A 13,567-nucleotide genomic window follows, 5' to 3' on the forward strand; every position below is an offset into this window, starting at 1 on the left:
ACAGAAGGTGGTTTCTCTGGCAAAATTTTTCCTCAAGACCTTGAATTTAAAAAAAAAACAAACAAGATGGCAGCATAGGTTAACGCCGGAGTTTGTTGCCTCGAACAATCACTTCAAAAATACAACTAAAAGATGGAACGGACATCATCCAGAACCACAGGAAGGCTGGCTGAGTGGAAATTCTACAACTAGGAGGAAAGAGGAAACCATACCTCAGAGGAGGCGCAGTGCTGAAGTGAAATACTAAGGTGCGGAGTGCATGTGGAGCGGGCCGGCGGCGGAGGGCGCGGTTGTTGTTTTCAATCGGGAGGGAGTTTCAGACTCTGAGCTCCAGATCCGGGCAAGTCTCTAGGGACCCAGACTCAAACGGGAGAAGCGGGAAGGCAGCTTTCCCTCCAAGGTTTGCAGTGGTTGCAGAGCCGCTGGGGACAGAACTGAGAGCAGCCATAACTGCTCGTTCCACCCGCCCTGTAGATCCCCTGGGACCCGCCCCACCCAAGCCCTGCACAGAGGCATTTGCCGGATTGCCTCAGACAAAGGCTAGATTAGCACCGCCCTAGAGATCCAGCACAGAAGCTCTCCCACTGCAGACACAGCTGACTCTCATAGCCAGTTAGCCTGGAGGTCAATTCACCCCCAGTATTGCCAACAACAATCAAGGCTTAACTACAACAAGACTACGCACAAAGACCACAAGGGGGTGCACCAAGAAAGCATAAAAAATGCGGAGACAAAGAAACATGACAGAAATGGAGGATATAGAGGTAAAAAACGCACTTTTAAGGTCTTTCAATAATTTTCTAGAAACTGCTGATAAACTTGATGAGAGCCTCAAGAAATCTAATGAGACCCTCGATGTTGTGATAAAGAACCAACTAGAAATTAAGCATACACTGACTGAAATAAAGAATATTATACAGACACCCAACAGCAGACCAGAGGAGCGCAAGAATCAAGTCAAAGATTTGAAATGCAAAGAAGCAAAAAACACCCAACCAGAAAAGCAAAATGAAAAAAGAATCCGAAAATACGAAGATAGTGTAAGGAGCCTCTGGGACAGCTTCAAGAGTACAAACATCAGAATTATAGGGGTGCCAGAAGATGAGAGTCAGCAAGATATTGAAAACCTATTTGAAGAAATAATGACAGAAAACTTCCTCCACCTGGTGAAATAAATGGACTTACAGGTCCAAGAAGCGCAGAGAACCCCAAACAAAAGGAATCCAAAGAGGACCACACCAAGACACATCATCATTAAAATGCCAAGAGCAAAAGACAAAGAGAGAATCTTAAAAGCAGCAAGAGAAAGAAACTCAATTACCTACAAGGGAATAACCATACGACTGTCAGCTGATTTCTCAACAGAAACTTTGCAGGCCAGAAGGGAATGGCAAGAAATATTCAAAGTGATGAATACCAAGAACCTACAACCAAGATTACTTTATCCAGCAAAGCTATCATTCAGAATTGAAGGTCAGATAAAGAGCTTCACAGATAAGGAAAAGCTAAAGGAGTTCATCACCACCAAACCAGTATTATTCGAAATGCTGAAAGGTATCCTTTAAGAAGAGGAAGAAGAAGAAAAAGGTAAAGAAACAAATTATGAACAACAAACATGCATCTATCAACAAGTGAATCTAAGAATCAAGTGAATAAATAATCTGATGTACAGAATGAACTGGTGATTATAATAGAATCAGGGACATAGAAAGGGAATGGACTGACTATTCTTGCGGGGGAAAGGGGTGTGGGAGATGCGGGAAGAGACTGGACAAAAATCGTGCACCTATGGATGAGGACAGTGGGTGGGGAGTGAGGGCGGAGGGTGGGGCAGGAACTGGGAGGAGGGGAGTTATGGGGGGAAAAAAGAGGAACAAATGTAATAATCTGAACAATAAAGATTTAATTTAAAAAAATTTCCTCAAAAAATTAAAAAAAAAAAGACCTTGAATTTAAACATAGCAAACAAATCCCATTAAATGACTCTTTCAAACTATTGCATTTAAAAGTCCTGGCCAGGTAGCTCAGTTTGTTAGAGCATTGTCCCAATATGCTGAGGTTGTGGGTTTGATCCCCAGTCAGGGCATATACAGGAATCAACCAATGGATGCATAAGTGAGTGGAACAACAAATCAATGTTTCTCTCTCTCTCTCTCTCTCTCTCTCAAAAAATCAATCAATAAAACATTTATAAAATATTACATTTAATAAAATATCAAATTTAATTGTTAGAAAAACAAAAAAAATGCCTAAAAATCCAAAAGAAAGAGTGGTTTATCATATAGACCCACAAGTAGGTAATGGTGTCTGGGGCTAAATGTTAATGTCATAGTTAAAAAAAAAAAACATTTCGCCAAAACCGGTTTGGCTCAGTGGATAGAGCGTCGGCCTGCGGACTGAAAGGTCCCGGGTTCGATTCCGGTCAAGGGCATGTACGTTGGTTGCGCGCACACCCCCAGTAGGAGATGTGCAGGAGGCAGCTGGTCGATGTTTCTCTCTCATCGATGTTTCTGACTCTCTATCCCTCTCTCTTCCTCTCTGTAAAAAATCAATAAAATATATTTAAAAAAAAAAAGAAAACATTTTAAAAAGTATGCTTCAGCTTTCTTCTCTCTCTCTCTCTCTCTCTCTCCCAACCCCCCTTTAATCCTAACTTTCGCCAATCAATATAGAATATGCTTTCTTATCCTTTCTGACCTCGATCAAGGAACAATCTGTTATGCCTTAGAAGGAAGATAAGAAAATGGGGCAGACTAACAGGGCCTGAGATGTGGCAGATCCTCAAAAATCCTTCCTGAGGATGTGACCTTAACAAAAGATGAACTTTTTGGTTTGTTTTTCTCACTATGCCCAATATTCAAGTTCCGTGAATGATCCAACGAAATGTAATGCCTTGGATTCATGTTGTGCCTCTATTACCTACTTGTTGGCTATTCTGGGGAAAGTTGCTTCAATTCTCTGAACCTGTTTCCTTGCTCATACAATGAAAGCTATCTTTCAGAGTTCCTATGGGACTTGGAAGTAATACCTGGAAAACCCTTAACACATACAGGTACTCAATAAAAGGTCACTATCAGTATTTCTCTCCTTTTTTTTTAAAAAAAAAAAAGTACGCTTCAAAAGGAAAAGTACACTATAATCCTGTTTTCTTACTACTCTTTCTTTGGCATCATCAGTGGTCTAGTGATACGATCACATTGTGGCGGGGAACAGGCGGCGGGGAGCAGGAGTGACGAGGCCAGACACATCCTAGAGAAATGTCGACGACTCCTAGAGAAATGTTCAGCCCTGGACATGGACAGCAGGTGCCCTTTCAACAGTGGTTCTCAAAGGAAGCACCTAAGAAGCTTGAAATGTCCTAATGCCCAGATTGTCAGCCTCCCCGCCCCCCCCAAATCAAACCAAATCTACTCTCTAGAGGTGGGGCCTAAGCAATGACAGTTTTAAAGCTCACCAGGTAACTCCAACATGCAGCCAAATTCCAGACTCTGTGCCTTGTCTATGCAAGACCTCAGATGAAATGATAGTACTGTTAGATGCTAATAAAGACATCTACCCATTTCTCAGGGGAAAATGAAGTATTGGTAAATAGCAGTGGATCTAGTCATAGTCAAGAGTTGAAGTTCCAAGTTTGCCCCTTCTGACTTACATGATCTTTGATCAAATCACTTGATTTCCTGGGAAAGGGCTCCCACCCAATCTGTGGGAGCCCATTCTACACCCTGCTGGAGAAATGTTTCCAGGTGGGATGGTCTGGTCCAGAGTTCCAAAGTAAACCAGGACCCCAGTTTCACTTATTTACTCTTTTCAAGAGACCTACCAGCAAGAACTGAGTGAATTCCGCATATGTCAGGCATCTCTTTCTTTCTTTCCCAAAATGTAGTTGCACAAATTCTGAATCCCAGTTAAATGGAATACGTTGATGAATTGTGGTCTGTTCAAAGACTTGTTTAACGTCCTCTGAAAAGAGAAAAGAAAGGTTGATTAAAACAAAGCCACTCAGGTTCGCTCTTATAAAATCTGCTATTAAATGGACATTGCTACTTTCTTCTTATAAAAGGTAACTCAACTAAAAAAAAACACACAGATTATAAAACCATGGCAGAAATAAAAGTTGGAATCCTCATGGAATCAGTTAAAAAATCAAAGTTAATAATCCTACCATATAAAGGGGGGAAAACAACACACACACACACACACACACACACACACCTGTAAAAGGAAGTAGGAAACTAAATCAAAGTAATAAACTATATATCTAATATCATAATCTCATATGTTTTGTTTCAACAAAAATTATTTTCTAGGCATAATGGATATAATTCAATCTTCAGTAGCAGGAAACATATACAAGGGTGGCCAAAACAGGTTTACAGTTGTAAGTACACAAAAAACAGAGTTTGCTCTTGTATTATTATTTATTAACTACTGTATTATTTATGTGTACTACAAGTATAAACCTACTTTTGCCCAGCCCTGTGCATACAGAAACACATATGACACTAAATACCGTCCTTTATCGAGTTATTGAAACGTTTTTGAGGATTTAGAAATCAGTTAGATAAATCTTAAAGCACATATTCAACAGCACTAAGACCTTTTTTGAACTTTAGAAATTTCCACTATTTATCAAGCCACGCTTGAAGACAAAGGTGGTGGGAAGAAAAGCCAGCAGCCCAATTTTTTAACTTCCCACGGCATAAGTTTAGCTTGACAGAAGTTCTCAAATGGTTCAAATTATCCCATTTTAAGATGGGCTACCAAATGTGCTAGTATTGGTTCTTCACCTCTTTTTAGCCTCTACTACAAAACTGTAAGAAGACTGACAGAGAAAAGAAAACAACAATATGAAAACCCTTACTTTTCTAAAGCTTCATGTTTTTATTTGCTAGTCTCCTCCTCCTCCCTGCCCCTCTCCACCCCCTCCTCCCACCTTTCCAAAAGTGTGTGTTTGGAGGTTAGAGAGAATACAGGTTATTATTATATTAATGAAATCTGTCCTGGCCTTCACATTGTCAAATATAACTACTAAACCTGCTTATTTTTATGAGTAAACTGTGCCTCATACCTTGTTTCTTACCTGCGTCTAAAATAAGAAAAAAGAGCAAAGTTCGTTAGTCCTATAAAGGATGCCAAAAACGTTGGCACATATTTCCACTGTTTCCCCCAAATTTCCTACTTCCACCCCCATGACACCCACAAGATTTTATTCCATGAGTTTCAAGTTTCCAGAAAATTTTAAAGTCTTGCCATGAAGAAACAGTAGTGCCACCACCAGCATTAAGGTTGGGTGTGTATTTGCACAGAGAAGGTAGTAAAAATCAGAATTATGCCAGGCATAAATTTTATGAAAGGTGGCAGAAAACCTCTGGCTGGCCCTGACAGCAAAATAAAAAGTTTTAAAGGGCAACCCTCAATTTCTTTGAATTTATTCTGTCTTCTCTACTTCTAGGGGGGGAAAGGAGATAGGACATAAGAAAAATGAAATGAACCAAGAATTGGACTTTTTTTTACAAAAGGAAAGACTCCCTGAGGACCTGCGGAGATGGAGGGGTGGTCCTCAGTGAAAAGAATTAGGTAGAGGGAGACTCCACAAGTTTTCTTCGGCTCTAAAACACCTGAGAAGAAATTATCAAATTCGAATTCAAATAATGGGTTCAGATTGTACTAAATGGTAGCTGATATTTTATAGGCTCTCACACTGTGCCAGGTATTGTTCTCATGGCTATGAATGTGGAAGTCTTCAGTGGTAAAAATAGATATTAACTCAGATAATCTGTAGCTCCTGTCCAGTTATCAAATTCTATAGATCTATGTAAAGCAGGCCCAATAGAGGTTTAAGGAAGGCTCCAACAATCTTCTAATCTAGAACAATAAATTATCCAATGAGAACTGATGTTCCAATGACAAAGATGCAAAAGAAAAAACACAATTTTTTACACTGTAAATAAAATTTTACAGTACAACAAAACATTAGAGAAATACTATACAAACAATAATGGCTTTCTGGCTATTTTTCTGCATTCCGGTGAAATAATTATTATTCCGGTGAAATAATTATTCCTTTCCCTCAAGCATCCTGATGAAATTAAGTGGTAATGTAATAATCATAGGGCAGCTGTCAAAAATGAGGTCCTTCCTTTCCATGAAGGAAAGTAACAGGAGGTATTAACCCACAGAAAGTAACAGAAGGTAGTAAGGCTAGAGCCTTTCCGCTATTCCACAGAGCTCACTTCTCATGCAAATGTCAGCCTGAAGTACTGAAATCTAGTCACACTACAGGAGAGAGCAGTATGTGATCCCTAAGATAATCTCAACTCTACAAATTGGCAACCCTACAGACCTGTACTGTTTAAGATTTTTCCATGCCTTGTGAGACAATGAAAGGTAAGAATATGCCTCCTATCTTATAGTGGGAAAATCAGAAACAAATAAACCAAAATGGTTTTGAAATTCTGCTCTGTACTCGGGCTTCTGTGGAAAATTCCATGAGCTTTACCAAGAAAAACTCTAGGCGTCAACCTTAGGGCCATCCTATCACTAAACCTTTACCATTCCCCGACTTTTGCAAACCTAACTTGTACTCCTGGACAGAAAAGAGGAAACTCAAAGTGTTTTAGGTTTTCTTGGTAACTTACAGTTCAGTGTACTATATACATAACTATAACTCATAACTCACCTGCTGACAGCTTTCAAATAAGCATTAGTTGGCAGATTTATCATTTACTTCAAAAGAATTAGAAGAAGGTCTCTCCTGGCCTAACACACAAGTTCTTAAAATCTTACCAGGTTGAGGTCACAGAGGCAAAGAAGCAAAACTGAATTAGCACTGGAATATGAATGAAGCACTGGATATATATTTTGGACATTCAAGCTCATATTTTTCATAGCTCACCCAATCCTACTTAAAGTAAAAACAGATTAGAATGCTTATCTCTTAAAGTATAATCATTGTTATTTCAGTCTGTGCCAAACAAATTATGTTTGGAAGGACTATAGGAAGTTCCCATAGCATACCGATAATGGTGATATTATTTAAAGCAAGACTTCACCAAATAAGCTCAAGGATTCTTTGAGTTTATTTGTGGGACTTTGCTTTCTCTACAAATGTTTTGAGCCTAAAAGTCTGCTGTATTTTTCTTTCTCAGTGACAAAAAGACAACTACAAAGTGACAACTTTTCTTTCCTAAATATAACCTCAAAGTCAACTAATTTCCCCCAAGTTAATAAATTTCCCAGGCTACAGAGTACAGTTGTAGTAGAAAGATTGTTATTTTTAAAAGCTGGTTGCAGATAACATGACCTTGTATATAGAAAGCCCTAAGGAATCCACTAAAAAACTATTCAATGAGTCCAGCAAGATTGAAGGATACAAGATCAATATATAAAAATCAATTGTGTTCCCATACACTGAAAATAAGCAACCCAAAAAATGAAATTAAGAAAACAATTCCAAATCCAATAGCCTCACAAAGAATAAAATACTTAGGGATAAATTTAACCAATGATATGCTAAACGTATTCTCTAAAAACTATAAAATACCTTTAAAAAAAATTAATGAAGACCCAAGTAAATAGAAAGACATTTCATGCTCACAGATTGGAAGACTTAATACTGTTGAAATGGAAATACTCCCCAAAGTGATCTATAGGTTCAGTATAATCCTTATCAAAATTCAAGCTGGCTTCTTTGCAAAAATTGACAAGCTGATCCTAAAATTCATATGGGACCCAAAATAACCAAAACAATCTTGAAAAAAAATAACAAAGTTGTATTTCAAATTTATTACAAAGCTATAGTAATCAAGACTGTATGGTACTGGCATAAAGATAGACGTATAGACAAATGCAACAGAATTGGGAGTCAAGAAATAAAACCTTGCACTTATGGTTTATTGGTTTTCATAAAGGCTGACAAGACAATTCCTAGGGAAAGATTAGTCTTTTCAGCAAATGGTGCTGGGACAACTGGATATCACACGCAGAAGAAAAAAGTTAGAACCCTACCTTATACCACATACAAAAGCTAACCCAAAATGGAGCAAAGACCTAAACATAAAGAGGTTAAACTGTGATATTCTTAGAGGAAAAAAAACAAACAAAAATCTTTGTACTCTAGATTAGAAAATGGTTTCTTAGAGATGCCACCAAAAACACAAGCAACGGAGGAAAATAACAGGTGAATTGGACTTCAAAATTTAAAACTTCTGTATTCAACAAAAGTAAAAAAACAGACTACAGAATTGGAGAAAATTTTTGCAAATCATATTATCTGATAAAGAACTCTGGAACATATCAATAACTATCACAAAATAGGCAAAAGATTTGAGTAGATATTTTTCTTTTCTTTTTTTGTTAATCCTCACCCAAGGATTTTTTTTTTCCATTAATTGATTGATTGATTGACTTATTTATATTTATTTATTTATTTTAGAGAGAGAGAGAGAGGAAAGGAGGGGAAGGGAAAAAAGAGAGAGGAGAGAAACATTGATGTGAGAGAGACACATGGATTGGTTGCCTCCCATACATGCCCCATCCGGGACTGGGGATTGAATCTGCAACCCAGGTATGTGCTCTTAGGTGCATGAGTTGATGCTCTAACCACTAAGTAATGCCTGCCAGGGCTGGAGTAGATATTCCTAAAAAAAAAAAAAAAAACCCACATATACAAATGGTCAATAAACATATGACAAGATGCTTGATATTATGAGCCATTAAGAAAATGTAAATTAAAACCACAATGAGATACCACTTAACCTCCACTAATAATAAATGTGTGTGGGTGAGGATATGAAAAAAACGGAAACCCCTACACACTGCTGGTGGGAATGTAAAATGATGCAGCTACTTTGGAACAGTTTAGCAGTTCTTCAAAAAGTTAAACACAGTTACCATATGACTCAGCAATTCTGCTTCTAGCTATATATCCAAAAGAAATGAAAATATAAGCTCACCCAAAAGCTTGTGCACAAGTGTTCATAGGAGTATTCATAGAAACAATCCAATGTCCACTAACTGAAGGATGGATAAACAAAATGTAATAATTATCCATAGCAATGAACTATTATTCATTAATAAAAAGGAATATGGTACTGTTACATGTGACAACATGAGTGAACCTTGAAAACATTATGCTAAGAAGCCAGTCACAAAAGATCACCCACTGTATGATTCCATTTATATGAAACTAGAGGCCCAATGCACGAAAATTCGTGCAAGAGTAGGCTTTCCTTCCCCTGGTTGCTGGCACCTGCTTCCCTCTGGCACATGGGACCCAGGCTTCCCTCTGGCTGCAGATGGCAGGCGCCCGGGACCCGGGCTGCTTCACTCTGGCCCTGGTTTCATCCGCAATGAGACCGGAAGGACGTTCGGTCTAATTAGCATATTAGCCTTTTATTACCCTTTTATTATTATAGACTATTATTATAGATGTCCAGAATAGGCAAGTCCATAGAGACAGAAGGTAAATTAGTGATTGCCTAAGACTGTTCTAAAATTGACTGTGGCGATAGTTGCACAAATCTGCGAATATACAAAAACCCACTAAATTATACTTCAAATGAGTGCAATGAAGCTACTTTTAAAAAACCTGAAACTGTCAGTTCTGCCTCTTACTAATGAGTGACATCAGGCAAATTACCTACACTGACTCAAATTATCTACTTAATCTGCAAACTGGGAATAAAATATGTATCTTCGAGGGTTGTCCTAGGGCTAAGCTTGTCTAGCACAGTGTTCTAAAACATAGAAGGTGACCATTAAAATGGTAAAACTCCAAAATCTAAAGTCTTAATTTTAATCAAAGATGTTTTCCAGGAACTAAATATTTATGAAGAATCAGGCACAGTGTGATTTGGAAATATCATAGTTTATACGCTTCTCAAAAAGCAGTAATTTTCCTCAAATATTTAAAATCCACCCTTCTCTTGACTCATATATTAAAATTTTGAATAACAAGTGATTTGAAAAACTAAGTAATTTTCTATTATGATTCTGAAAGTATGAAATTAAAAAAGATTAAGAACCTCCACTCTTTACTTTGAAGATCTTTCAGATAACTAGAAATATTTAATTGGCAAATTACTTGCACATGCCATTAAGTGGTTAGACTGAATTTGTTTTTACAAATTCTATGGGCTCTTATTCCTTAGCCTCCACCACACTATAATCTGAAATCATCAAGGTCTTCACTTACGCAAATTTTAACTTTCTACGTTTTTGTTTCCACACAGAATAACGAAATTAATGTGCTTTAATTTCCCAAAGATTCACTTTTTGAAGCTGCAAATCAACGAAAAGTTTCCCATTAAAATAAAAAAGGTTTTCATCAAGCTACATTATTTTAAACCCTGCACTATAATCTCTCTCTCTCTCTCTCTCTCTCTCTCTCTCTCTCTGTCTCTCTTGGATCCTAAAATGTGCATCCTATATAATAAAAGGCTAATATGCAAATTGTCCCCCCAACTGAGAGTTTGATCAAGATTTCAACCAGGAGTTCGACCAGGAGACAGGGCTGGCCAACCACCCATGGCCCCTCCCCCTGGCTGTCCCTGCCCCCAATTGCCCCCCCACCCTTATTGGGGGCGGGGCTAGCCAGTAATCCACCCACAGCCTCTCCCCCCACCTGGCCTGATCGGGGCAGGCCAGCAGGACCCCACCTGTGCACGAATTCGTGCACTGGGCCTCTAGTTAATACATAAACACAAAAAGGATGTTTCTGTTAAACCCAAAAGCAGTGGCTTTGGAGGCAAAGGGAGAGCGGCTGAACGGCCACACTTTATCTCAGCAGCTTCACTGGGGGCCTTCTCCAGTGTGTGCTCAATCCTCCCAGAAAGTTGTGGTTTCGCTCTCAGGGCACTAATATTCCACCCTGCTGATGTGGTTAACAACAGCTTAGGCGGCCATCGTCTTTTAAGCAGGGAGCAAAGACAAATTGTTGAATTCCTGAGTTAAATGACATAATGGAGTAAGTGGATGCAGACCTATCTCTGCTGCCACAGGCTCCCATAGCAAGGTTGCCATTTCAAACCCTTTTGACAAGTGCCTTTTTATATTAATCACAGTTAAGGGTCTGAAGAGGACAGAAGTGTTCTGGCTACAATTCAGACTCGCGCAAGGAAGTTCTAGGGGGAAAATGGGTGCCATTAAAACAGCATAAGGACAGAACAAGTACTTTGCACACGCAGCTCTTCTCATTAAAATGAGTTCGCGCTGAGCCGCTGTACACTTTCTATTATTCTGATTCTGAACATGTAGGTACAGTGGTGGAAAGTATCTTTCAAAAAACAAGCACTCGCTGAATATTATATTGAAGTGATAGGTGATGCTGGCACAGGTAAAATTTAGGGCTAATTGAAAACTTCCAGTTCTGAACTAAGAGAGTGATGGGACTGCCCTGACATGAGCTCATGTGACATCCTAGAAAAGAACACCGTCCTTCTAGTAGCGCCAGCAGACAACGTTGTGATTCCTACAAAACCAGTCACCTTCCCATCTCTGGGCCTGTTCCCACATCTGAGGAAGAAAGCTGTGAACTACACAATAGCCATTGTTCAATTGCAGGGTGAACCCGTCCCCAGGCACAGCTCCTTCAAAACACCTTCCCAAGTCCCACAACCAAAGATTCTTATTCCGAGGATCTGAGACGGAGCCAGGGAGTCCACAGTTGTCATGAACACTCCCCCTCGCTATCACAAGGAGAACCGATGGTCTACCATCCAGATAACAATCCTTCCTATTCTAAAACCAATGGACCTATAAACCCTCAAGATGAACACACTACTGAAGTCATAGTAGTGAATGTTGGTTAACAACAGAAAAAGTTAAAGGCTGGCTGGGATTGAGCATTCGCTATTAATCGCTGCCCCATGCCATCACCTCAACCAGTGGTTCTCAACCTTCCTAATGCTGCGACCCTTTAATACAGCTCCTCATGTTATGGTGACCCCCAATTTCATTGTTACAAATTGAACATAATTAAAGCATAGTGATTAATCACAAAAACAATATGTAATTATATATGTGTTTTCCCATGGTCTTAGGCGACCCCTGTGAAAGGGTTGTTCGACCCCCAAAGGGGTCGCGACCCACAGGTTGAGAACCGCTGACTAAACCAACAGCAGCAGAGGCCAACCGAGATATTTTCATCTGCTAGAAAAAGTCATTTCCAAACGGACAGAATAAATCATTAGCAGTCTTTCAAAGCTTCAAAAGTAGGTCCGTGAAAATGGCGTGTGGAGGCATAGAGCCGACTGTGATCACCCTCCAGGCGTGTGCCCTGGCTTTAACCATCGGCTGTGTTAACTGCCCTTGAACGGAAGTTCCCCACCATGAAAGAAGTCCACAACCAAAAAGCTCCAGCACTTTGAAATGCTTAAAGGGGTACAAAGAATCCAAATTCATCCTCTAAATGCAAACATAATATCTATATTGTTTAAAAAACACAGTAATACTAGTTTCCTTAGATGGATGTTATAAAATGAAATTTTCTTGCAAAAGCTTTAACATACATTTCACCCACCTTAAATGCTTTCAAGAGCAGAGGTACCACAAACATATACCCACAGTGATCCCATATTAGTGTAAAACTGTTTTATTTCAATTAAAATGTCTAACTATCCACCTCCAACATACACCTAAACTGTAATTTTCTCTGAGAACGTGCAGTATGCGCTTGATTTTGTTTCCTTGATGGACCTATCAGAGCAAAAACTGCCTCGCCACTGTTGGAAGAAATCAGTCATTAGCAGCAAGATTACAGCAAATTTTCCAATTTAGAAAAACCGTATTTTTATCTCTCTCTCTCACACAGAAAGAATAATGGTATAATTTGACTATTTTTAAGTGAGCGGTACAGTTTAAAATAGTCACATTTTCCCAATGCCTCAAGCTTTAGGATTTACTGTTAGCTTTGTGTTCTCCACGCTTTCTTTCCTTATTGCAAATTCTCTTCTCCTTTCTTCTTCACACACACACACACACACACACACACACACTCACACACACACAGGGGAAGAAGCCCCCAATCCGGCCTCTCCACACGGGCAGTCTTCTGAAGAGAGGGCAACTTTCTAAGGAGGGGCTTCCAGGGCTATGGAGACTTCCTCTCCAGTTGCCATCCTCTCACCTTCTCCACAGGCCTCCTCCACCCCAGCCCAGTCCCTGTTTTTAAAGTGGAGTGATGAAGTAGGAAAAGGGACAATATTTTAGCCATTTGAAGCAGGGGCGATTTTCAAATTATCCCACCAACTGGAAGTGCTCTCTGATACTACTATCTTGCAAAATTGAAGCCATTATGGTCAATCGTGCAAATCCGTATTTAGCTTTTCGTAAACAGAGGGTTTTTGACCCGATGAATTGGAACAGCTTCTGAAGAGCCTGGGATCTCAGGCGAGACCCTCAGTACCAGGGCACGCCACAACCTTTACCAGCGTGGAGGTCATTTACTTCCAAAAGCACGCTGTTCTCACCCAGGAGTCTTATTCTCCACGGGAATGTGGGTAAGAAGATATACTCAGGTCCCAAAATTATATAAAATAAAATCATTATCGGGCAATGATACTACATT

The 13,567-nt window shown here is 39.4% G+C and overlaps 1 protein-coding gene across 2 annotated transcripts in view; it reads right to left on the reverse strand.

Annotated features, from left to right (window-relative positions):
• The window catches only part of SLC25A13 (solute carrier family 25 member 13), a 163,786-nt gene that overhangs the window by 79,542 nt on the left and 70,677 nt on the right, over window positions 1–13,567 (reverse strand). For both annotated transcript variants that reach the window (XM_070424312.1, XM_070424313.1), the window contains one exon: window positions 3,821–3,960. In XM_070424312.1, the coding sequence (XP_070280413.1) occupies window positions 3,821–3,960 (140 nt within the window). The remainder of the gene's footprint in view (window positions 1–3,820; window positions 3,961–13,567) is intronic.

Source organism: Myotis yumanensis, unplaced genomic scaffold (assembly GCF_028538775.1).
Source record: "Myotis yumanensis isolate MYYU_CA2020_CCGP unplaced genomic scaffold, mMyoYum1.0.hap1 SCAF_9, whole genome shotgun sequence".
Taxonomy (NCBI): Eukaryota; Metazoa; Chordata; class Mammalia; order Chiroptera; family Vespertilionidae; genus Myotis; species Myotis yumanensis.